Genomic DNA, 25785 nt, shown 5'->3' with positions numbered 1-25785 from the left:
TTGGAGGGGGTGATTTTGAACTAGGAGGTGATGGTGTTTCCTTCACTGGGCCGGATGTAACTAGCTCTTCTGAGAAGCACTGGAGCACTGGAGGGGTGAAGACCACCACTGTTACAAGGCAGATAGAGGGGGGAGATGGTGGAGCAGCAGGGATCAGATTCAAAGGATCTAGCTTTGGGATGCCTGGGGCGAAGGGTCAGCGGGAGTTTGGCCTCTATAGAGGGGGTGAGCAGGGGGAGCAGGGGGGCTTTCAGGTTTCAGGTGACTCAGCTGACTACCAGGCAGGATCAGTCAATGTCACGGCACCTGGAAAAACAACAAATATTTCATCCAGCTCCATATCAATGGGTAAAGGGGAGGTGAGAGGAGTAGACGTTCATTTGCCTGGTAGAGGCAGTGCAGACTGGCAGGGTAGGGTCGGAGGTTCAGTACCTGGAATAACCATTAGTGATCAACAGGTGAGAGGGTCTGGGAGCGTAGGTCTCTCCAGAGGCAACCAGGGTGGGGTTTCCTTACCCAACATGCCAGGCATTGATACAGGCTTGAATGGGGGCAAGATATCAACAGACATAAGAGTGCCAACACTTGACATCAATACAGGCATGAAGGAGTCTGTAAAAGAAACACCAATGGAAAGCAGACTCAAAGGTGGCATCAAAATGCCATCGTTTGGACTGAACACTGGAGGTGCAGAAAGCGATGGAGATGTTAAACTACGGAAGGTCAAGGGTAGTGTAGATGTTTCGGTACCTGGGGTAGATGTAGATTTATCAGGCGCATCTATGAATATGAAAGGAGGAAAGACGATAGGTGGTGTTGCCATCAAAGCACCCAAAGTAGACATTAAAGGTTCAGGTGTTGATATAGAAGGTCCAGAAGGCGGATTCAAGATACCCAAAGAAAAGATACCATCATTTGGAGTCAGAGGAGCCGGACTTGAGGGTCCTGGTATCGATGTCAACCTACCAAAAACTGACATTGACATCAGAGCTCCCAAAGTAGACATTGAAGTGCCAGATGTTGACATTGAAGGTTCAGGAGGATTTAAGATGCCAAAGATGAAGATGCCCTCATTTGGAATCAAAGGATCTAAATTGGAGGGTCCAGATATTGATGTCAACCTACCAAAAGCTGACATTGACATCAAGGCTCCCAAAGTTGACATTAAAGGTCCATCAATATCAGGACCAAAGATCTCAATGCCCGATGTGGACTTCAATCTAAAAGGCCCAAAGGTGAAGGGGGATTTGGGTTTGTCAGGGGACCTCAAAGCACCCAAAGTAGACATTGAAGGTCCAGATGTTGACATTGGAGGTTCAGGAGGATTTAAGATGCCAAAGATGAAGATGCCATCATTTGGAATCAAAGGGTCCAACGTTGAGGGAGAAGTTGATGTCAAACTACCTAAAGGTGACATTGACATCAAGGGACCTAATGTTAACATCAAAGGTCCAGAACTTGACTTCCAAGGCCCTGATGGGAAAATCAAGGTTCCAAAATTCACGATGCCATCAATGTCAGGCCCAAACATCTCAATGCCTGATATGGACATCAATCTGAAAGGTCCAAAGGTGAAGGGAGATGTGGATGTGTCAGTGCCAAAGCTAGAAGGAGACATCAAGGCTCCCAAAGTTGACATTAAAGGGCCATCAATATCAGGACCAAAGATCTCAATGCCCGATGTGGACTTCAATCTAAAAGGCCCAAAGGTGAAGGGAGATTTGGGTATGTCAGGAGACTTCAAAGCACCCAAAGTAGACATTGAAGGTCCAGATGTTGACATTGAAGGATCAGGGGGATTTAAGATGCCAAAGATGAAGATTCCCTCATTTGGAATCAAAGGATCTAAATTGGAGGGTCCAGATATTGATGTCAACCTACCAAAAGCTGACATTGACATCAAGGCTCCCAAAGTTGACATTAAAGGTCCATCAATATCAGGACCAAAGATCTCAATGCCCGATGTGGACTTCAATCTAAAAGGCCCAAAGGTGAAGGGAGATGTGGATGTGTCAGTGCCAAAGCTAGAAGGAGACATCAAGGCTCCCAAAGTTGACATTAAAGGGCCATCAATATCAGGACCAAAGATCTCAATGCCCGATGTGGACTTCAATCTGAAAGGCCCAAAGGTGAAGGGAGATTTGGGTATGTCAGGAGACTTCAAAGCACCCAAAGTAGACGTTGAAGGTCCAGATGTTGACATTGAAGGATCAGGAGGATTTAAGATGCCAAAGATGAAGATGCCATCATTTGGAATCAAAGGATCTAAATTGGAGGGTCCAGATATTGATGTCAACCTACCAAAAGCTGACATTGACATCAAGGCTCCCAAAGTTGACATTAAAGGTCCATCAATATCAGGACCAAAGATCTCAATGCCCGATGTGGACTTCAATCTGAAAAGCCCAAAGGTGAAGGGGGATTTGGGTTTGTCAGGGGACCTCAAAGCACCCAAAGTAGACATTGAAGGTCCAGATGTTGACACTGGAGGTTCAGGAGGATTTAAGATGCCAAAGATGAAGATGCCATCATTTGGAATCAAAGGGTCCAAAGTTGAGGGAGAAGTTGATGTCAAACTACCTAAAGGTGACATTGACATCAAGGGACCTAATGTTAACATCAAAGGTCCAGAACTTGACTTCGAAGGCCCTGATGGGAAAATCAAGGGTCCAAAATTCACGATGCCATCAATGTCAGGCCCAAACATCTCAATGCCTGATATGGACATCAATCTGAAAGGTCCAAAGGTGAAGGGAGATGTGGATGTGTCAGTGCCAAAGCTAGAAGGAGACATCAAGGCTCCCAAAGTTGACATTAAAGGTCCATCAATATCAGGACCAAAGATCTCAATGCCCGATGTGGACTTCAATCTAAAAGGCCCAAAGGTGAAGGGAGATTTGGGTATGTCAGGAGACTTCAAAGCACCCAAAGTAGACGTTGAAGGTCCAGATGTTGACATTGAAGGTTCAGGAGGATTTAAGATGCCAAAGATGAAGATTCCCTCATTTGGAATCAAAGGATCTAAATTGGAGGGTCCAGATATTGATGTCAACCTACCAAAAGCTGACATTGACATCAAGGCTCCCAAAGTTGACATTAAAGGTCCATCAATATCAGGACCAAAGATCTCAATGCCCGATGTGGACTTCAATCTGAAAAGCCCAAAGGTGAAGGGGGATTTGGGTTTGTCAGGGGACCTCAAAGCACCCAAAGTAGACATTGAAGGTCCAGATGTTGACATTGGAGGTTCAGGAGGATTTAAGATGCCAAAGATGAAGATGCCATCATTTGGAATCAAAGGGTCCAAAGTTGAGGGAGAAGTTGATGTCAAACTACCTAAAGGTGACATTGACATCAAGGGACCTAATGTTAACATCAAAGGTCCAGAACTTGACTTCGAAGGCCCTGATGGGAAAATCAAGGTTCCAAAATGCAAGATGCCATCAATGTCAGGCCCAAACATCTCAATGCCTGATATGGACATCAATCTGAAAGGTCCAAAGGTGAAGGGAGATGTGGATGTGTCAGTGCCAAAGCTAGAAGGAGACATCAAGGCTCCCAAAGTTGACATTAAAGGGCCATCAATATCAGGACCAAAGATCTCAATGCCCGATGTGGACTTCAATCTGAAAAGCCCAAAGGTGAAGGGGGATTTGGGTTTGTCAGGGGACCTCAAAGCACCCAAAGTAGACATTGAAGGTCCAGATGTTGACATTGGAGGTTCAGGAGGATTTAAGATGCCAAAGATGAAGATGCCATCATTTGGAATCAAAGGGTCCAAAGTTGAGGGAGAAGTTGATGTCAAACTACCTAAAGGTGACATTGACATCAAGGGACCTAATGTTAACATCAAAGGTCCAGAACTTGACTTCCAAGGCCCTGATGGGAAAATCAAGGTTCCAAAATGCAAGATGCCATCAATGTCAGGCCCAAACATCTCAATGCCTGATATGGACATCAATCTGAAAGGTCCAAAGGTGAAGGGAGATGTGGATGTGTCAGTGCCAAAGCTAGAAGGAGACATCAAGGCTCCCAAAGTTGACATTAAAGGGCCATCAATATCAGGACCAAAGATCTCAATGCCCGATGTGGACTTCAATCTGAAAGGCCCAAAGGTGAAGGGAGATTTGGGTATGTCAGGAGACTTCAAAGCACCCAAAGTAGACGTTGAAGGTCCAGATGTTGACATTGAAGGATCAGGAGGATTTAAGATGCCAAAGATGAAGATGCCCTCATTTGGAATCAAAGGATCTAAATTGGAGGGTCCAGATATTGATGTCAACCTACCAAAAGCTGACATTGACATCAAGGCTCCCAAAGTTGACATTAAAGGTCCATCAATATCAGGACCAAAGATCTCAATGCCCGATGTGGACTTCAATCTGAAAAGCCCAAAGGTGAAGGGGGATTTGGGTTTGTCAGGGGACCTCAAAGCACCCAAAGTAGACATTGAAGGTCCAGATGTTGACATTGGAGGTTCAGGAGGATTTAAGATGCCAAAGATGAAGATGCCATCATTTGGAATCAAAGGGTCCAAAGTTGAGGGAGAAGTTGATGTCAAACTACCTAAAGGTGACATTGACATCAAGGGACCTAATGTTAACATCAAAGGTCCAGAACTTGACTTCGAAGGCCCTGATGGGAAAATCAAGGGTTCAAAATTCAAGATGCCATCAATGTCAGGCCCAAACATCTCAATGCCTGATATGGACATCAATCTGAAAGGTCCAAAGGTGAAGGGAGATGTGGATGTGTCAGTGCCAAAGCTAGAAGGAGACATCAAGGCTCCCAAAGTTGACATTAAAGGGCCATCAATATCAGGACCAAAGAGCTCAATGCCCGATGTGGACTTCAATCTGAAAGGCCCAAAGGTGAAGGGAGATTTGGGTATGTCAGGAGACTTCAAAGCACCCAAAGTAGACATTGAAGGTCCAGATGTTGACATTGAAGGTTCAGGAGGATTTAAGATGCCAAAGATGAAGATGCCCTCATTTGGAATCAAAGGATCTAAATTGGAGGGTCCAGATATTGATGTCAACCTACCAAAAGCTGACATTGACATCAAAGCTCCCAAAGTTGACATTAAAGGTCCATCAATATCAGGACCAAAGATCTCAATGCCCGATGTGGACTTCAACCTGAAAGGCCCAAAGGTGAAGGGGGATTTGGGTATGTCAGGAGACTTCAAAGCACCCAAAGTAGACGTTGAAGGTTCAGATGTTGACATTGAAGGATCAGGAGGATTTAAGATGCCGAAGGTGAAGATGCCCTCATTTGGAATCAAAGGTCCCAAAGTTGAGGGAGATGTTGATGTCAAACTACCTAAAGGTGACATTGACATCAAGGGACCTAATGTTAACATCAAAGGTCCAGAACTTGACTTCGAATGCCCTGATGGGAAAATCAAGGGTCCAAAATTCACGATGCCATCAATGTCAGGCCCAAAGATCTCAATGCCCAATGTGGACTTCAATCTGAAAGGTCCAAAGCTGAAGGGAGATGTAGATGTGTCAGTGCCAAAGCTAGAAGGAGACATCAAGGCTCCCAAAGTTGACATTAAAGGGCCATCAATATCAGGACCAAAGATCTCAATGCCCGATGTGGACTTCAATCTGAAAGGCCCAAAGGTGAAGGGAGATTTGGGTATGTCAGGAGACTTCAAAGCACCCAAAGTAGACGTTGAAGGTCCAGATGTTGACATTGAAGGATCAGGAGGATTTAAGATGCCAAAGATGAAGATGCCCTCATTTGGAATCAAAGGATCTAAATTGGAGGGTCCAGATATTGATGTCAACCTACCAAAAGCTGACATTGACATCAAGGCTCCCAAAGTTGACATTAAAGGTCCATCAATATCAGGACCAAAGATCTCAATGCCCGATGTGGACTTCAATCTGAAAAGCCCAAAGGTGAAGGGGATTTGGGTTTGTCAGGGGACCTCAAAGCACCCAAAGTAGACATTGAAGGTCCAGATGTTGACATTGGAGGTTCAGGAGGATTTAAGATGCCAAAGATGAAGATGCCATCATTTGGAATCAAAGGGTCCAAAGTTGAGGGAGAAGTTGATGTCAAACTACCTAAAGGTGACATTGACATCAAGGGACCTAATGTTAACATCAAAGGTCCAGAACTTGACTTCGAAGGCCCTGATGGGAAAATCAAGGGTTCAAAATTCAAGATGCCATCAATGTCAGGCCCAAACATCTCAATGCCTGATATGGACATCAATCTGAAAGGTCCAAAGGTGAAGGGAGATGTGGATGTGTCAGTGCCAAAGCTAGAAGGAGACATCAAGGCTCCCAAAGTTGACATTAAAGGGCCATCAATATCAGGACCAAAGAGCTCAATGCCCGATGTGGACTTCAATCTGAAAGGCCCAAAGGTGAAGGGAGATTTGGGTATGTCAGGAGACTTCAAAGCACCCAAAGTAGACATTGAAGGTCCAGATGTTGACATTGAAGGTTCAGGAGGATTTAAGATGCCAAAGATGAAGATGCCCTCATTTGGAATCAAAGGATCTAAATTGGAGGGTCCAGATATTGATGTCAACCTACCAAAAGCTGACATTGACATCAAAGCTCCCAAAGTTGACATTAAAGGTCCATCAATATCAGGACCAAAGATCTCAATGCCCGATGTGGACTTCAACCTGAAAGGCCCAAAGGTGAAGGGGGATTTGGGTATGTCAGGAGACTTCAAAGCACCCAAAGTAGACGTTGAAGGTTCAGATGTTGACATTGAAGGATCAGGAGGATTTAAGATGCCGAAGGTGAAGATGCCCTCATTTGGAATCAAAGGTCCCAAAGTTGAGGGAGATGTTGATGTCAAACTACCTAAAGGTGACATTGACATCAAGGGACCTAATGTTAACATCAAAGGTCCAGAACTTGACTTCGAATGCCCTGATGGGAAAATCAAGGGTCCAAAATTCACGATGCCATCAATGTCAGGCCCAAAGATCTCAATGCCCGATGTGGACTTCAATCTGAAAGGTCCAAAGCTGAAGGGAGATGTAGATGTGTCAGTGCCAAAGCTAGAAGGAGACATCAAGGCTCCCAAAGTTGACATTAAAGGTCCATCAATATCAGGACCAAAGATCTCAATGCCCGATGTGGACTTCAATCTGAAAGGTCCCAAGCTGAAGGGAGATGTGGATGTGTCAGTGCCAAAGATAAAAGGAGACATCAAATCCCCGAAAGTAGACATTGAAGGTCCAGATGTTGACTTTGAAGGATCAGGAGGATTTAAGTTGCCAAAGATGAAGATGCCCTCATTTGGAATCAAAGGATCTAAATTGGAGGGTCCAGATATTGATGTCAACCTACCAAAAGCTGACATTGACATCAATGCTCCCAAAGTTGACATTAAAGGTCCATCAATATCAGTACCAAAGATCTCAATGCCCGATGTGGACTTCAACCTGAAAGGTCCAAAGATGAAAGGAGATTTTGATTTGTCAGGAGACCTCAAAGCACCTAAAGTAGACATTGAAGGACCAGATGTTGACATTGAAGGTTCAGGAGGATTTAAGATGCCAAAGATGAAGATGCCGTCGTTTGGAATCAAAGGATCTAATTTGGAGGGTCCAGATATTGATGTCAACCTACCAAAAGCTGACATTGACATCAAGGCTCCCAAAGTTGACATTAAAGGTCCATCAATATCAGGACCAAAGATCTCAATGCCCGATGTGGACTTCAATCTAAAAGGGCCGAAGGTGAAGGGAGATGTGGATGTGTCATTGCCAAAGATGAAAGGCGACCTCAAAGCACCCAAAGCAGACATTGAATTACCAGATGTTGACATTGAAGGTTCAGGAGGAATTAAAATGCCAAAGATGAAGATGCCGTCTATGTCTGGCCCCAAAATGTCAATGCCTGATGTTGATTTCAGTCTCAAAGGGCCAAAGTTCAAAGGGGGAGTTGAGGGAGAAATGAGTACACCCAAATCTGAATTTGAAGGATTGGATATCTCAGTAGAGAGTCCAGACATTGCACCAAAGAAGTCTAAGTTCAAAATGCCAAAGTTTGGATTCAAAGGGCCCAAAGTCAAGTCTCCTGAGGTTGATGTAAAGCTAGCAAAAGCAGATATCAGTATCAAAGCACCGAAAGGTAGTGTTCCAGACCTTGACCTTGACATTGGGGCTAACAGCCCTAAAGTCAAAGGATCCAAATTCAAAATGCCTAAATTTGGATTCAAAAGCCCGAAGGTAGAGATGCCAGATGTAGATATTAATCTTCCTAAAGCTGACATTGACTTCAAGGGACCCAATGTCGATATTAAAGGTCCTCATATTGACATTGAAAGTCCTGATGGCAAAATCAAGGCACCAAAAAACAAGATGCCATCAATATCAGGACCAAAGATCTCTATGCCTGATGTGGACTTCAACCTGAAAGGTCCAAAGGTGAAAGGAGATGTGAATGTTTCAGTCCCCAAGATCGAAGGAGACATCAAAGGTGCAAACGTAGACATTGAAGGCCCAGATGGTAAAATCAAAGGGACGAAATTCAAGATGCCATCAATATCTGGACCAAACATCTCAATGCCTGACATGGACTTCAACCTGAAAGGTCCAAAGATGAAGGGAGATCTGGATCTGTCAGGAAACCTCAAAGCACCCAAAGTAGACATTGAAGGTCCAGATGTTGACATTGAAGGTTCAGGAGGATTTAAGATGCCGAAGATGAAGATGCCGTCATTTGGAATCAAAGTACCCAAAGTTGAGGGAGATTTTGATGTCAATCTACCTAAAGGCGACATTGACATTGAAGGTCCAGAAATTGACATCGCAGGTCCAGATGGTAAAATCAAAGGGCCGAAATTCAAGATGCCATCAATATCTGGGCCAAACATCTCTATGCCTGATGTGGACTTCAACCTGAAAGGTCCAAAGATGAAGGGAGATCTGGATATGTCAGGAAACCTCAAAGCACCCAAAGTAGACATTGAAGGTCCAGATGTTGACATTGAAGGTTCAGGAGGATTTAAGATGCCAAAGATGAAGATGCCTTCGTTTGGAATCAAAGGTCCCAAACTTGAGGGTCCAGATATTGATGTCAACCTACCTAAAGCTGACATTGACATCAAGGCTCCCAAAATTGATATTAAAGGTCCAGAACTTGACATTGAAGGTCCAGATGGTAAAATCAAAGGGCCGAAATTCAAGATGCCATCAATATCTGGACCAAAGATCTCTATGCCTGATGTGGACTTCAACCTGAAAGGTCCAAAGGTGAAAGGAGATGTGCATGTTTCAGTCCCCAAGATCGAAGGAGACATCAAAGGTCCCCAAGATTGAAGGAGACATCAAAAACTTAGACATTGAAGGTCCAGATGGTAAAATCAAAGGGCCGAAATTCAAGATGCCATCAATATCTGGACCAAACATCTCAATGCCTGACATGGACTTCAACCTGAAAGGTCCAAAGATGAAGGGAGATCTGGATATGTCAGGAAACCTCAAAGCACCCAAAGTAGACATAGAAGGTCCAGATGTTGATATTGAAGGTTCAGGAGGATTTAAGATGCCAAAGATGAAGATGCCCTCATTTGGATTCAAAGGACCCAAAGTTGAGGGAGATTTTGATGTCAATCTACCTAAAGGCGACATTGACATTGAAGGTCCAGAAATTGACATTGCAGGTCCAGATGGTAATATCAAAGGGCCGAAATTCAAGATGCCATCAATATCAGGACCAAACATCTCAATGCCTGACATGGACTTCAACCTCAAAGGTCCAAAAATTAAGGGAGATCTGGATATGTCAGGAAACCTCAAAGCACCCAAAGTAGACATTGAAGGTCCAGATGTTGACATTGAAGGTTCAGGAGGATTTAAGATGCCAAAGATGAAGATGCCTTCATTTGGATTCAAAGGTCCCAAACTTGAGGGTCCAGATATTGATGTCAACCTACCTAAAGCTGACATTGACATCAAGGCTCCCAAAATTGATATTAAAGGTCCAGAACTTGACATTGAAGGTCCAGATGGTAAAATCAAAGGGCCAAAATTCAAGATGCCATCAATATCAGGGCCAAACATCTCAATGCCTGACATGGACTTCAACCTGAAAGGTCCAAAGATGAAGGGAGATCTGGATATGTCAGGAAACCTCAAAGCACCCAAAGTAGACATTGAAGGTCCAGATGTTGACATTGAAGGTTCAGGAGGATTTAAGATGCCAAAGATGAAGATGCCCTCATTTGGATTCAAAGGACCCAAAGTTGAGGGAGATTTTGATGTCAATCTACCTAAAGGCGACATTGACATTGAAGGTCCAGAAATTGACATTGCAGGTCCAGATGGTAAAATGAAAGGGCCGAAATTCAAGATGCCATCAATATCTGGACCAAAGATCTCTATGCCTGATGTGGACTTCAACCTGAAAGGTCCAAAGGTGAAAGGAGATGTGAATGTTTCAGTCCCCAAGATCGAAGGAGACATCAAAGGTCCAAACCTAGACATTGAAGGTCCAGATGGTAAAATCAAAGGGTCGAAATTCAAGATGCCATCAATATCAGGACCAAACATCTCAATGCCTGACATGGACTTCAACCTGAAAGGTCCAAAGATGAAGGGAGATCTGGATATGTCAGGAAACCTCAAAGCACCCAAAGTAGACATTGAAGGTCCAGATGTTGACATTGAAAGTTCAGGAGGATTTAAGATGCCAAAGATGAAGATGCCCTCATTTGGATTCAAAGGACCCAAAGTTGAGGGAGATTTTGATGTCAATCTACCTAAAGGCGACATTGACATTGAAGGTCCAGAAATTGACATTGCAGGTCCAGATGGTAAAATCAAAGGGTCGAAATTCAAGATGCCATCAATATCTGGACCAAAGATCTCTATGCCTGATGTGGACTTCAACCTGAAAGGTCCAAAGGTGAAAGGAGATGTGAATGTTTCAGTCCCCAAGATCGAAGGAGACATCAAAGGTCCAAACCTAGACATTGAAGGTCCAGATGGTAAAATCAAAGGGTCGAAATTCAAGATGCCATCAATATCAGGACCAAACATCTCAATGCCTGACATGGACTTCAACCTGAAAGGTCCAAAGATGAAGGGAGATCTGGATATGTCAGGAAACCTCAAAGCACCCAAAGTAGACATTGAAGGTCCAGATGTTGACATTGAAGGTTCAGGAGGATTTAAGATGCCAAAGATGAAAATGCCTTCGTTTGGATTCAAAGGTCCCAAACTTGAGGGTCCAGATATTGATGTCAACCTACCTAAAGCTGACATTGACATCAAGGCTCCCAAAATTGATATTAAAGGTCCAGAACTTGACATTGAAGGGCCAGATGGTAAAATCAAAGGGCCAAAATTCAAGATGCCATCAATATCTGGACCAAAGATCTCTATGCCTGATGTGGACTTCAACCTGAAAGGTCCAAAGGTGAAAGGAGATGTGAATGTTTCAGTCCCCAAGATTGAAGGAGACATCAAAGGTCCAAACCTAGACATTGAAGGTCCAGATGGTAAAATCAAAGGTCCAAAATTCAAGATGCCATCAATATCAGGACCAAACATCTCAATGCCTGACATGGACTTCAACCTGAAAGGTCCAAAGATGAAGGGAGATCTGGATATGTCAGGAAACCTCAAAGCACCCAAAGTAGACATTGAAGGTCCAGATGTTGACATTGAAGGTTCAGGAGGATTTAAGATGCCAAAGATGAAGATGCCTTCGTTTGGATTCAAAGGACCCAAAGTTGAGGGAGATTTTGATGTCAATCTACCTAAAGGCGACATTGACATTGAAGGTCCAGAAATTGACATTGCAGGTCCAGATGGTAAAATCAAAGGGCCGAAATTCAAGATGCCATCAATATCTGGACCAAAGATCTCTATGCCTGATGTGGACTTCAACCTGAAAGGTCCAAAGATGAAGGGAGATCTGGATATGTCAGGAAACCTCAAAGCACCCAAAGTAGACATTGAAGGTCCAGATGTTGACATTGAAGGTTCAGGAGGATTTAAGATGCCAAAGATGAAGATGCCTTCATTTGGATTCAAAGGTCCCAAACTTGAGGGTCCAGATATTGATGTCAACCTACCTAAAGCTGACATTGACATCAAGGCTCCCAAAATTGATATTAAAGGTCCAGAACTTGACATTGAAGGTCCAGATGGTAAAATCAAAGGGCCGAAATTCAAGATGCCATCAATATCTGGACCAAACATCTCAATGCCTGACATGGACTTCAACCTGAAAGGTCCAAAGATGAAGGGAGATCTGGATATGTCAGGAAACCTCAAAGCACCCAAAGTAGACATTGAAGGTCCAGATGTTGACATTGAAGGTTCAGGAGGATTTAAGATGCCAAAGATGAAGATGCCTTCGTTTGGATTCAAAGGACACAAAGTTGAGGGAGATTTTGACGTCAATCTACCTAAAGGCGACATTGACATTGAAGGTCCAGAAATTGACATTGCAGGTCCAGATGGTAAAATCAAAGGGCCGAAATTCAAGATGCCATCAATATCTGGACCAAAGATCTCTATGCCTGATGTGGATTTCAACCTGAAAGGTCCAAAGATGAAGGGAGATCTGGATATGTCAGGAAACCTCAAAGCACCCAAAGTAGACATTGAGGGTCCAGATGTTGACATTGAAGGTTCAGGAGGATTTAAGATGCCAAAGATGAAGATGCCTTCGTTTGGAATCAAAGGACCCAAAGTTGATGGAGATTTTGATGTCAATCTACCTAAAGGCGACATTGACATTGAAGGTCCAGAAATTGACATTGAAGGTCCAGATGGTAAAATCAAAGGGCCGAAATTCAAGATGCCATCAATATCTGGACCAAAGATCTCTATGCCTGACATCGACTTCAACCTGAAAGGTCCAAAGATGAAGGGAGATCTGGATATGTCAGGAAACCTCAAAGCACCCAAAGTAGACATTGAAGGTCCAGATGTTGACATTGAAGGTTCAGGAGGATTTAAGATGCCAAAGATGAAGATGCCCTCGTTTGGAATCAAAGGACCCAAAGTTGAGGGAGATTTTGATGTCAATCTACCTAAAGGCGACATTGACATTGAAGGTCCAGAAATTGACATTGAAGGTCCAGATGGTAAAATCAAAGGGCCGAAATTCAAGATGCCATCAATATCTGGACCAAAGATCTCTATGCCTGATGTGGACTTCAACCTGAAAGGTCCAAAGGTGAAAGGAGACGTGAATGTTTCAGTCCCCAAGATCGAAGGAGACATCAAAGGTCCAAACCTAGACATTGAAGGTCCAGATGGTAAAATCAAAGGGCCGAAATTCAAGATGCCATCAATATCAGGACCAAACATCTCAATGCCTGACATGGACTTCAACCTGAAAGGTCCAAAGATGAAGGGAGATCTGGATATGTCCGGAAACCTCAAAGCACCCAAAGTAGATATTGAAGGTCCAGATGTTGACATTGAAGGTTCAGGAGGATTCAAGATGCCAAAGATGAAGATGCCTTCGTTTGGATTCAAAGGTCCCAAACTTGAGGGTCCAGATATTGATGTCAACCTACCTAAAGCTGACATTGACATCAAGGCTCCCAAAATTGATATTAAAGGTCCAGAACTAGACATTGAAGGTCCAGATGGTAAAATCAAAGGGCCAAAATTCAAGATGCCATCAATATCAGGACCAAACATCTCAATGCCTGACATGGACTTCAACCTGAAAGCTCCAAAGGTGAAGGGAGATCTGGATATGTCAGGAAACCTCAAAGCACCCAAAGTAGACATTGAAGGTCCAGATGTTGACATTGAAGGTTCAGGAGGATTTAAGATGCCAAAGATGAAGATGCCCTCATTTGGATTCAAAGGACCCAAAGTTGAGGGAGATTTTGATGTCAATCTACCTAAAGGCGACATTGACATTGAAGGTCCAGAAATTGACATTGCAGGTCCAGATGGTAAAATCAAAGGGTCGAAATTCAAGATGCCATCAATATCTGGACCAAAGATCTCTATGCCTGATGTGGACTTCAACCTGAAAGGTCCAAAGGTGAAAGGAGACGTGAATGTTTCAGTCCCCAAGATCGAAGGAGACATCAAAGGTCCAAACCTAGACATTGAAGGTCCAGATGGTAAAATCAAAGGTCCAAAATTCAAGATGCCATCAATATCAGGACCAAACATCTCAATGCCTGACATGGACTTCAACCTCAAAGGTCCAAAGATGAAGGGAGATCTGGATATGTCAGGAAACCTCAAAGCACCCAAAGTAGACATTGAAGGTCCAGATGTTGACATTGAAGGTTCAGGAGGATTTAAGATGCCAAAGATGAAGATGCCTTCGTTTGGATTCAAAGGACCCAAAGTTGAGGGAGATTTTGATGTCAAAATACCTAAAGGCGACATTGACATTGAAGGTCCAGAAATTGACATTGAAGGTCCAGATGGTAAAATCAAAGGGCCGAAATTCAAAATGCCATCAATATCTGGCCCAAACATCTCAATGCCCGACATGGACTTCAACCTGAAAGGTCCAAAGGTGAAGGGAGATCTGGATATGTCAGGAAACCTCAAAGCACCCAAAGTAGACATTGAAGGTCCAGATGTTGACATTGAAGGTTCAGGAGGATTTAAGATGCCAAAGATGAAGATGCCCTCATTTGGATTCAAAGGCCCTAAACTTGAGGGTCCAGATATTGATTGCAACCTACCTAAAGCTGATATTGACCTCAAGGGACCCAATATTGACATTTCACGTCCAGATCTCAACCTTAGAGGCCCTGATGCTAAGTTGTCCAGTGGATCCCTTGATATGGGAAGTCCCAGTTTCAGTTTTGACAAACCAGATGTTAAGTTTCCTAAGTTCAAAGGTCCACATTTGGTATTAGGTCACCTGAAGTTGAAGGGCCTGAACTGAATATTTCTCACGGAAAGATGGATGTGAAGGCACCTGAGGTTGACCTTAACCTAGGGGATGCAAATATCAAAGGACCTAAATTCAAAGCACCAAAGATCCATATTGGAGGCAAGAGCCCCAAATTAAATGTTAATTTGCCAGAGGTCGACAGTAGTCTAGAAGCCCCTGATGTTGACGTTCATGTCAAAGGAAAGAAAGGTAAATTCAAACTGCCCAAAATCAAAGGGAAAGCAAAGAAACCTGATGTCGATATTGACCTTGAAACATCAGGTGTAGATTTAGATGTTGACTCTCCTGAGCTTCACCTGAAAGGAGCAAAAGTAAAGAAACCTTTCTTTGGAAAACTTCATTTCCCTGATGTGGAATTTGATGTAAAATCTCCCAAAGTTAAAGGTGATGGCTCTCTGTCTGGTGGCTTGTCATCTGGGAGTCTACAAGCCAATATTGAGGCACCAGATCTAAACGTGCAAGTCCCAGATGTAAAAACTAAGTCTAACATAAAATTTCCAGGGATGAAAATCAAAGGGCCACAGGTGAATGTACCTGATGTTGATGTAAATGTGAACAGGAAAAATCTGAAAGGAGAGGCAAGCCTTTCAGGAGATTTAAAAGGTCCTAAGATAGATATTGGAGGAGGGGGAGGAAGAGTAGATGTTGACTCAAATGTTTCAGGATTCAGTGGACTACATTTCCCAGAGGGACACGTATCATTCCCCAAAATCAATGTTCCAAAGTACCATGGGCCAGAGATGGGAGAAGATGTTGATGCAGGATCAAGAGCAGGGGCAGGGGCAGGGGCAACAGTGAGGGGTGGAAAGATTGATGTGCAGGCTCCTTCGGTTAGTGGTAGTTCTCCGAGCCTGGAGCTGCACAGTGGTGAGAAAGTAAAGGTCAAGATGCCAAGGTTCGGTTTTGGCAAGTCAAAAGCAAAGGGAGGTAGTGCAGTAGATCTTAGCTTTCAGGGGCCGGACGCAGAACTGGGAGCCGGTGGCGGCGTTAAGGGCTCCAAAGAGTTGAGTTTAAGTCATGGGGAGTTAGTAAGTGGCAAGTTGTCTGTAGAGGGAGGATCTGGGCATAGTGTGTCCCCTAAGAGCAAGTCAGCCTCACTGGATCTTTTTAAGAAATCAAGGCATCGGTCTTCCTCTGTGGCGAGTGACGATGGAGATCTGGCTGTGTCTTCCCCCTCAAGTCACTTAAGTGCTGAGGGTGGCGACATCTCTGTAGATGTTGGGAGGGCCAAGGTGAAAGGAAAGAAGTTAAAGTTTGGCACCTTTGGTGGTTTTGGCTCAAAGTCAAAGGGCTCATATGAAGTGCGACTGGGTGAAGATAGTGAAGAGAGAGTTGAGGCAAGTGGTGTATCTCTCCCCTCCAAAAAGTCTAGAATCTCTTCATCCTCTAGCAGTGACAGTGGGTCTAGAGGTGGTTTCCGTTTCCCAAAACTCGAGTTGTCTGTGTCACCAAAGAAATGATGAATTGTGAGGATAATTATAAACTACAACCCAATTGTCTGTTCCATGTACACAACACCCCTATCTGCTCAAGTTTTTAAACTTGACAGATGAGTTCACATCTCATCTCAATGTAACATTACGTGTGTGTTATTCCCTTCGGGCTTCCTCCACACATTTGACTTATTACATATGGGGTAGATGACATTGTTCAGACTACAATTTAACTGTAAATAAGATGAATCTGTATTGTATTATTAAGTATTGTCTTTTGTACATAGTCAAAATTTATTGAACTTATTACCATCTCACCAAATTCATACCAATAGTGCCTCACATGTTTAGTCCAAGTGTTGCATTGCATTCTTTTAAAAATGCATTTAGTTAAGATTAGCTGTGTTATTTTTGTATCCAGACGGGGTCTATTGCACAAACATAGGTTAGTTTAGTTTGTTATTTTGAAGAAAAGTATGTTTATATACACAGACAACAACTACTTTTCGTTTTTATGTATGAAATGATTTACATTTGTTTTGAAGCTTTGGATATATAATCGTTGCAGAAGCATATCTACTCAACATAGAGCAGGGCCCTGTATAACATTCTATCAAGAGTGACAATGCTATTAGAGACCATCATTGAAAATAAAAACAATGTTTATGTACTCTATAAACTATATTAACAGCTGTTGTTAATCTTTGAGAGAGAGAGAGAATGTCCTTTTTAATTACATTTTTTTTTTTTTTATATATATTTGTTTACACATACATTTGATTACTACTATTTGTCTATTTTTCCCTTCAACACCTTTAATTAGAATTCTACTCAAATGACACATGACATTTGTATTTTTTAATTGTTTTATTCTTGTACAATCAAGAGATGGTAATGTAAAGAAACAGAATAACAGAAGCAAATTGTGTTTTTAACGAAGACATTGTCTTACATTCAGACGGATCACTCTCTCTCTCTCTCTCTCTCTCAATGTCTCTCTATTTCTCTCCCTCACTGTTTTGGTTATACTAAAGAAAATATATGACTATCATGAATAAAGAGTCACGCTGTATTATATTTGTTGTTGCACCTTTTACAGGTAAACAAATATCTGCAATGTTAATAACAGAGAACGAAAGCTGAAAATGTCCTTCTTTTATTTGATGGGAGTTTTGAATACTATTTGGATCAATTGTGTTTCATTCTGCAAAATAAATCTAATAAACGGTTAAGATACCAATTGTCCCTGATTTATTTCATAACACCGTCTTCCTCATCCTCACCCCATAGTTACCAATGATATTACACAACCTAATGTGTTTAGACATACAGCAAATATAGAACATGGAAAATCCCATACGAAGGAAAAGTCTGAGGAAATCACACCGAGGGCCTTCAGGGTACGGGGGCAGGTGTAGGTAGATCTTACAGTGAAATGCTGAATACAACAGGTGTAGTAGACCTTACAGTGAAATGATGAATACAACAGGTGTAGGTAGATCTTACAGTGAAATGCTGAATACAACAGGTGTAGGTAGATCTTACAGTGAAATGCTGAATACAACAGGTGTAGGTAGATCTTACAGTGAAATGCTGAATACAACAGGTGTAGGTAGATCTTACAGTGAAATGCTGAATACAACAGGTGTAGGTAGATCTTACAGTGAAATGCTGAATACAACAGGTGTAGGTAGATCTTACAGTGAAATGCTGAATACAACAGGTGTAGGTAGATCTTACAGTGAAATGCTGAATACAACAGGTGTAGGTAGATCTTACAGTGAAATGCTGAATACAACAGGTGTAGGTAGACCTTACAGTGAAATGCTGAATACAACAGGTGTAGGTAGACCTTACAGTGAAATGCTGAATACAACAGGTGTAGTAGACCTTACAGTGAAATGCTGAATACAACAGGTGTAGGTAGATCTTACAGTGAAATGCTGAATACAACAGGTGTAGGTAGATCTTACAGTGAAATGCTGAATACAACAGGTGTAGGTAGATCTTACAGTGAAAGTGAAATGCTGAATACAACAGGTGTAGGTAGATCTTAGTAGTGAAATGCTGAATACAACAGGTGTAGTAGACCTTACAGTGAAATGCTGAATACAACAGGTGTAGTAGACCTTACAGTGAAATGCTGAATACAACAGGTGTAGTAGACCTTACAGTGAAATGCTGAATACAACAGGTGTAGTAGACCTTACAGTGAAATGCTGTATACAACAGGTGTAGGTAGATCTTACAGTGAAATGCTGAATACAACAGGTGTAGTAGACCTTACAGTGAAATGCTGAATACAACAGGTGTAGGTAGATCTTACAGTGAAATGCTGAATACAACAGGTGTAGTAGACCTTACAGTGAAATGCTGAATACAACAGGTGTAGTAGACCTTACAGTGAAATGCTGAATACAGTGAAATGCTGAAACACAGGTGTAGTAGACCTTACAGTGAAATGCTGAATACAACAGGTGTAGTAGACCTCACAGTGAAATGCTGAATACAACAGGTGTAGTAGACCTCACAGTGAAATGCTGAATACAACAGGTGTAGTAGACCTTACAGTGAAATGCTGAATACAACAGGTGTAGGTAGATCTTACAGTGAAATGCTGAATACAACAGGTGTAGTAGACCTTACAGTGAAATGCTGAATACAACAGGTGTAGGTAGATCTTACAGTGAAATGCTGAATACAACAAGTGTAGGTAGATCTTACAGTGAAATGCTGAATACAACAGGTGTAGTAGACCTTACAGTGAAATGCCGAATACAACAGGTGTAGTAGACCTTACAGTGAAATGCTGAATACAACAGGTGTAGGTAGATCTTACAGTGAAATGCTTACTTACAAGCCCCTAACCAACAATGCAGTTATAAGAAAAATACATGTTAAGAAAGTATTTACTAAATAAACTGAAATAATATGTATATGTAATATGAAATAAATCATATATATATATTTTTTAACAACAATATAAAAAATTATAAAAAAATTAACAACAATGTGGAGGTTATATACAGGGTATTACGGTACAGAGTCAATGTGGAGGCTATATACAGGGTGTTACGGTACAGAGTCAATGTGGAGGCTATATACAGGGTGTTACGGTACAGAGTCAATGTGGAGGTTATATACAGGGTATTACGGTACAGAGTCAATGTGGAGGCTATATACAGGGTATTACGGTACAGAGTCAATGTGGAGGTTATATACAGGGTATTACGGTACAGAGTCAATGTGGAGGCTATACACAGGGTATTATGGTACAGAGACAATGTGGAGGCTATATACAGGGTATTATGGTACAGAGTCAATGTGGAGGCTATATACAGGGTATTACGGTACAGAGTCAGTGTGGAGGCTATATACAGGGTATTACGGTACAGAGTCAGTGTGGAGGCTATATACAGGGTATTACGGTACAGAGTCAATGTGGAGGCTATATACAGGGTATTACGGTACAGAGTCAATGTGGAGGATATATACAGGGTATTACGGTACAGAGTCAATGTGGAGGTTATATACAGGGGGTACCGGCACAGAGTCAATGTGGAGGCTATATACAGGGTATTACGTTACAGAGTCAATGTGGAGGCTATATACAGGGGGTACCGGTACAGAGTCAACGTGGAGGCTATATACAGGGGGTACCGGTACAGAGTCAACGTGGAGGCTATATACAGGGGGTACCGGTACAGAGTCAATTTGGAGGCTATATACAGTGGGTACCGGTACAGAGTCAATGTGGAGGCTATATACAGGGTATTACGGTACAGAGTCAATGTGGAGGCTATATACAGGGTGTTACGGTACAGAGTCAATGTGGAGGCTATATACAGGGTGTTACGGTACAGAGTCAATGTGGAGGCTATATACAGGGTATTACGGTACAGAGTCAATGTGGAGGTTATATACAGGGTATTACGGTACAGAGTCAATGTAGAGGCTATATACAGGGTATTACGGTACAGAGTCAATGTGGAGGCTATATACAGGGTGTTACGGTACAGAGTCAATGTGGAGGTTATATACAGGGTGTTACGGTACAGAGTCAATGTGGAGGCTATATACAGGGTGTTACGGTACAGAGTCAATGTGGAGGCTATATACAGGGTATTACGGTACAGAGTCAATGTGGAGGCTATATACAGGGTATTACGGTACAGAGTCAATGTGGAGGTTATATACAGGGTATTACGGTACAGAGTCAATGTGGCTATATACAGGGTGTTACAGTACAGAGTCAATGTGGAGGTTATATACAGGGTATTACGGTACAGAGTAAATGTGGAGGCTATATACAGGGTATTACGGTACAGAGTCAATGTGGAGGCTATATACAGGGTATTACGGTACAGAGTCAATGTGGAGGTTATATACAGGGTATTACGGTACAGAGTCAATGTGGCTATATACAGGGTGTTACGGTACAGAGTCAAGGTGGAGGCTATATACAGGGTATTACGGTACAGAGTCAATGTGGAGGCTATATACAGGGTGTTACGGTACAGAGTCAATGTGGAGGTTATATACAGGGTGTTACGGTACAGAGTCAATGTGGAGGCTATATACAGGGTGTTACGGTACAGAGTCAATGTGGAGGCTATATACAGGGGGTACCGGTACAGAGTCAATGTGGAGGCTATATACAGGGTATTACGGTACAGAGTCAATGTGGAGGTTATATACAGGGTGTTACGGTACAGAGTCAATGTGGAGGCTATATACAGGGTGTTACGGTACAGAGTCAATGTGGAGGCTATATACAGGGGGTACCGGTACAGAGTCAATGTGGAGGCTATATACAGGGTATTACGGTACAGAGTCAATGTGGAGGTTATATACAGGGTGTTACGGTACAGAGTCAATGTGGAGGCTATATACAGGGTGTTACGTTACAGAGTCAATGTGGAGGCTATATACAGGGGGTACCGGTACAGAGTCAATGTGGAGGCTATATACAGGGTATTACGGTACAGAGTCAATGTGGAGGTTATATACAGGGTGTTACGGTACAGAGTCAATGTGGAGGCTATATACAGGGTGTTACGGTACAGAGTCAATGTGGAGGTTATATACAGGGTGTTACGGTACAGAGTCAATGTGGAGGCTATATACAGGGTGTTACGGTACAGAGTCAATGTGGAGGCTATATACAGGGTGTTACGGTACAGAGTCAATGTGGAGGCTATATACAGGGTATTACGGTACAGAGTCAATGTGGAGGCTATATACAGGGTGTTACGGTACAGAGTCAATGTGGAGGTTATATACAGCGTGTTACGTTACAGAGTCAATGTGGAGGCTATATACAGGGTGTTACGGTACAGAGTCAATGTGGAGGCTATATACAGGGTATTACGGTACAGTGTCAATGTGGAGGCTATATACAGGGTATTACGGTACAGAGTCAATGTGGAGGTTATATACAGGGTGTTACGGTACAGAGTCAATGTGGAGGCTATATACAGGGTGTTACGGTACAGAATTCAATGTGGAGGCTATATACAGGGGGTACCGGTACAGAGTCAATGTGGAGGCTATATACAGGGTATTACGGTACAGAGTCAATGTGGAGGTTATATACAGGGTGTTACGGTACAGAGTCAATGTGGAGGCTATATACAGGGTGTTACGGTACAGAGTCAATGTGGAGGCTATATACAGGGTGTTACGGTACAGAGTCAATGTGGAGGCTATATACAGGGGGTATCGGTACAGAGTCAATGTGGAGGCTATATACAGGGTGTTACGGTACAGAGTCAATGTGGAGGCTATATACAGGGTGTTACGGTACAGAGTCAATGTGGAGGTTATATTCAGGGTGTACCGGTACAGAGTCAATGTGGAGGCTATATACAGGGTATTACGGTACAGAGTCAATGTGGATGCTATGTACAGGGTATTACGGTACAGAGTCAATGTGGAGGCTATATACAGGGTGTTACGGTACAGAGTCAATGTGGAGGTTATATACAGGGTGTACCGGTACAGAGTCAATGTGGAGGCTATATACAGGGTGTTACAGTACAGAGTCAATGTGGATGCTATGTACAGGGTATTACGATACAGAGTCAATGTGGAGGCTATATACAGGGTGTTACGGTACAGAGTCAATGTGGAGGCTATATACAGGGTGTTACGGTACAGAGTCAATGTGGAGGCTATATACAGGGTGTTACGGTACAGAGTCAATGTGGAGGCTATATACAGGGTGTTACGGTACAGAGTCAATGTGGAGGTTATATACAGGGTGTACCGGTACAGAGTCAATGTGGAGGCTATACACAGGGTATTATGGTACAGAGTCAATGTGGAGGCTATATACAGGGTATTATGGTACAGAGTCAATGTGGAGGTTATATACAGGGGGTACCGGTACAGAGTCAATGTGGAGGCTATATACAGGGTATTACGGTACAGAGTCAATGTGGAGGCTATATACAGGGTATTACGGTACAGAGTCAATGTGGAGGCTATATACAGGGTGTTACGGTACAGAGTCAATGTGGAGGCTATATACAGGGTATTACGGTACAGAGTCAATGTGGAGGATATATACAGGGTATTACGGTACAGAGTCAATGTGGAGGTTATATACAGGGGGTACCGGCACAGAGTCAATGTGGAGGCTATATACAGGGTATTACGTTACAGAGTCAATGTGGAGGCTATATACAGGGGGTACCGGTACAGAGTCAACGTGGAGGCTATATACAGGGGGTACCGGTACAGAGTCAACGTGGAGGCTATATACAGTCAATGGGGGTATACCGGTACAGAGTCAATTTGGAGGCTATATACAGGGGTACCGGTACAGAGTCAATGTGGAGGCTATATACAGGGTATTACGGTACAGAGTCAATGTGGAGGCTATATACAGGGTGTTACGGTACAGAGTCAATGTGGAGGCTATATACAGGGTGTTACGGTACAGAGTCAATGTGGAGGCTATATACAGGGTATTACGGTACAGAGTCAATGTGGAGGTTATATACAGGGTATTACGGTACAGAGTCAATGTGGAGGCTATATACAGGGTATTACGGTACAGAGTCAATGTGGAGGCTATATACAGGGTGTTACGGTACAGAGTCAATGTGGAGGTTATATACAGGGTGTTACGGTACAGAGTCAATGTGGAGGCTATATACAGGGTGTTACGGTACAGAGTCAATGTGGAGGCTATATACAGGGTATTAAGGTACAGAGTCAATGTGGAGGCTATATACAGGGTATTACGGTACAGAGTCAATGTGGAGGTTATATACAGGGTATTACGGTACAGAGTCAATGTGGCTATATACAGGGTGTTACAGTACAGAGTCAATGTGGAGGTTATATACAGGGTATTACGGTACAGAGTAAATGTGGAGGCTATATACAGGGTATTACGGTACAGAGTCAATGTGGAGGCTATATACAGGGTATTACGGTACAGAGTCAATGTGGAGGTTATATACAGGGTATTACGGTACAGAGTCAATGTGGCTATATACAGGGTGTTACGGTACAGAGTCAAGGTGGAGGCTATATACAGGGTATTACGGTACAGAGTCAATGTGGAGGCTATATACAGGGTGTTACGGTACAGAGTCAATGTGGAGGTTATATACAGGGTGTTACGGTACAGAGTCAATGTGGAGGCTATATACAGGGTGTTACGGTACAGAGTCAATGTGGAGGCTATATACAGGGTATTACGGTACAGAGTCAATGTGGAGGCTATATACAGGGTATTACGGTACAGAGTCAATGTGGAGGTTATATACAGGGTGTTACGGTACAGAGTCAATGTGGAGGCTATATACAGGGTGTTACGGTACAGAGTCAATGTGGAGGCTATATACAGGGGGTACCGGTACAGAGTCAATGTGGAGGCTATATACAGGGTATTACGGTACAGAGTCAATGTGGAGGTTATATACAGGGTGTTACGGTACAGAGTCAATGTGGAGGCTATATACAGGGTGTTACGTTACAGAGTCAATGTGGAGGCTATATACAGGGGGTACCGGTACAGAGTCAATGTGGAGGCTATATACAGGGTATTACGGTACAGAGTCAATGTGGAGGATATATACAGGGTATTACGGTACAGAGTCAATGTGGAGGTTATATACAGGGGGTACCGGCACAGAGTCAATGTGGAGGCTATATACAGGGTATTACGTTACAGAGTCAATGTGGAGGCTATATACAGGGTACCGGTACAGAGTCAACGTGGAGGCTATATACAGGGGGTACCGGTACAGAGTCAACGTGGAGGCTATATACAGGGGGTACCGGTACAGAGTCAATTTGGAGGCTATATACAGTGGGTACCGGTACAGAGTCAATGTGGAGGCTATATACAGGGTATTACGGTACAGAGTTAATGTGGAGGCTATATACAGGGTGTTACGGTACAGAGTCAATGTGGAGGCTATATACAGGGTGTTACGGTACAGAGTCAATGTGGAGGCTATATACAGGGTATTACGGTACAGAGTCAATGTGGAGGTTATATACAGGGTATTACGGTACAGAGTCAATGTGGAGGCTATATACAGGGTATTACGGTACAGAGTCAATGTGGAGGCTATATACAGGGTGTTACGGTACAGAGTCAATGTGGAGGTTATATACAGGGTGTTACGGTACAGAGTCAATGTGGAGGCTATATACAGGGTGTTACGGTACAGAGTCAATGTGGAGGCTATATACAGGGTATTACGGTACAGAGTCAATGTGGAGGCTATATACAGGGTATTACGGAACAGAGTCAATGTGGAGGTTATATACAGGGTATTACGGTACAGAGTCAATGTGGCTATATACAGGGTGTTACAGTACAGAGTCAATGTGGAGGTTATATACAGGGTATTACGGTACAGAGTAAATGTGGAGGCTATATACAGGGTATTACGGTACAGAGTCAATGTGGAGGCTATATACAGGGTATTACGGTACAGAGTCAATGTGGAGGTTATATACAGGGTATTACGGTACAGAGTCAATGTGGCTATATACAGGGTGTTACGGTACAGAGTCAAGGTGGAGGCTATATACAGGGTATTACGGTACAGAGTCAATGTGGAGGCTATATACAGGGTGTTACGGTACAGAGTCAATGTGGAGGTTATATACAGGGTGTTACGGTACAGAGTCAATGTGGAGGCTATATACAGGGTGTTACGGTACAGAGTCAATGTGGAGGCTATATACAGGGGGTACCGGTACAGAGTCAATGTGGAGGCTATATACAGGGTATTACGGTACAGAGTCAATGTGGAGGTTATATACAGGGTGTTACGGTACAGAGTCAATGTGGAGGCTATATACAGGGTGTTACGGTACAGAGTCAATGTGGAGGCTATATACAGGGGTACGGTACAGAGTCAATGTGGAGGCTATATACAGGGTATTACGGTACAGAGTCAATGTGGAGGTTATATACAGGGTGTTACGGTACAGAGTCAATG

General features: G+C 43.0%; 1 protein-coding gene across 1 annotated transcript in view; it reads left to right on the top strand.

The window, feature by feature from the left end:
* LOC115122570 (neuroblast differentiation-associated protein AHNAK-like) overlaps positions 1 to 17552 on the top strand; it is a 44724-nt gene extending 27172 nt beyond the window's left edge. Inside the window, 4 exon segments of the mRNA XM_065016542.1 lie at positions 1 to 5916; positions 5919 to 9235; positions 9432 to 14826; positions 14829 to 17552. Coding sequence (XP_064872614.1) covers positions 1 to 5916; positions 5919 to 9235; positions 9432 to 14826; positions 14829 to 16339 — 16139 coding nt within the window. The 3' untranslated portion in view covers positions 16340 to 17552.
* Positions 17553 to 25785: the final 8233 nt, after the last annotated feature.

The sequence above is a fragment of the Oncorhynchus nerka genome, unplaced genomic scaffold (genome assembly GCF_034236695.1).
Source record: "Oncorhynchus nerka isolate Pitt River unplaced genomic scaffold, Oner_Uvic_2.0 unplaced_scaffold_83___fragment_2___debris, whole genome shotgun sequence".
NCBI classification, from domain to species: domain Eukaryota; kingdom Metazoa; phylum Chordata; class Actinopteri; order Salmoniformes; family Salmonidae; genus Oncorhynchus; species Oncorhynchus nerka.
The sequence above is the reverse complement of the archived record's forward strand: the minus strand, read 5'-3'. Positions and strand labels throughout refer to the sequence as shown.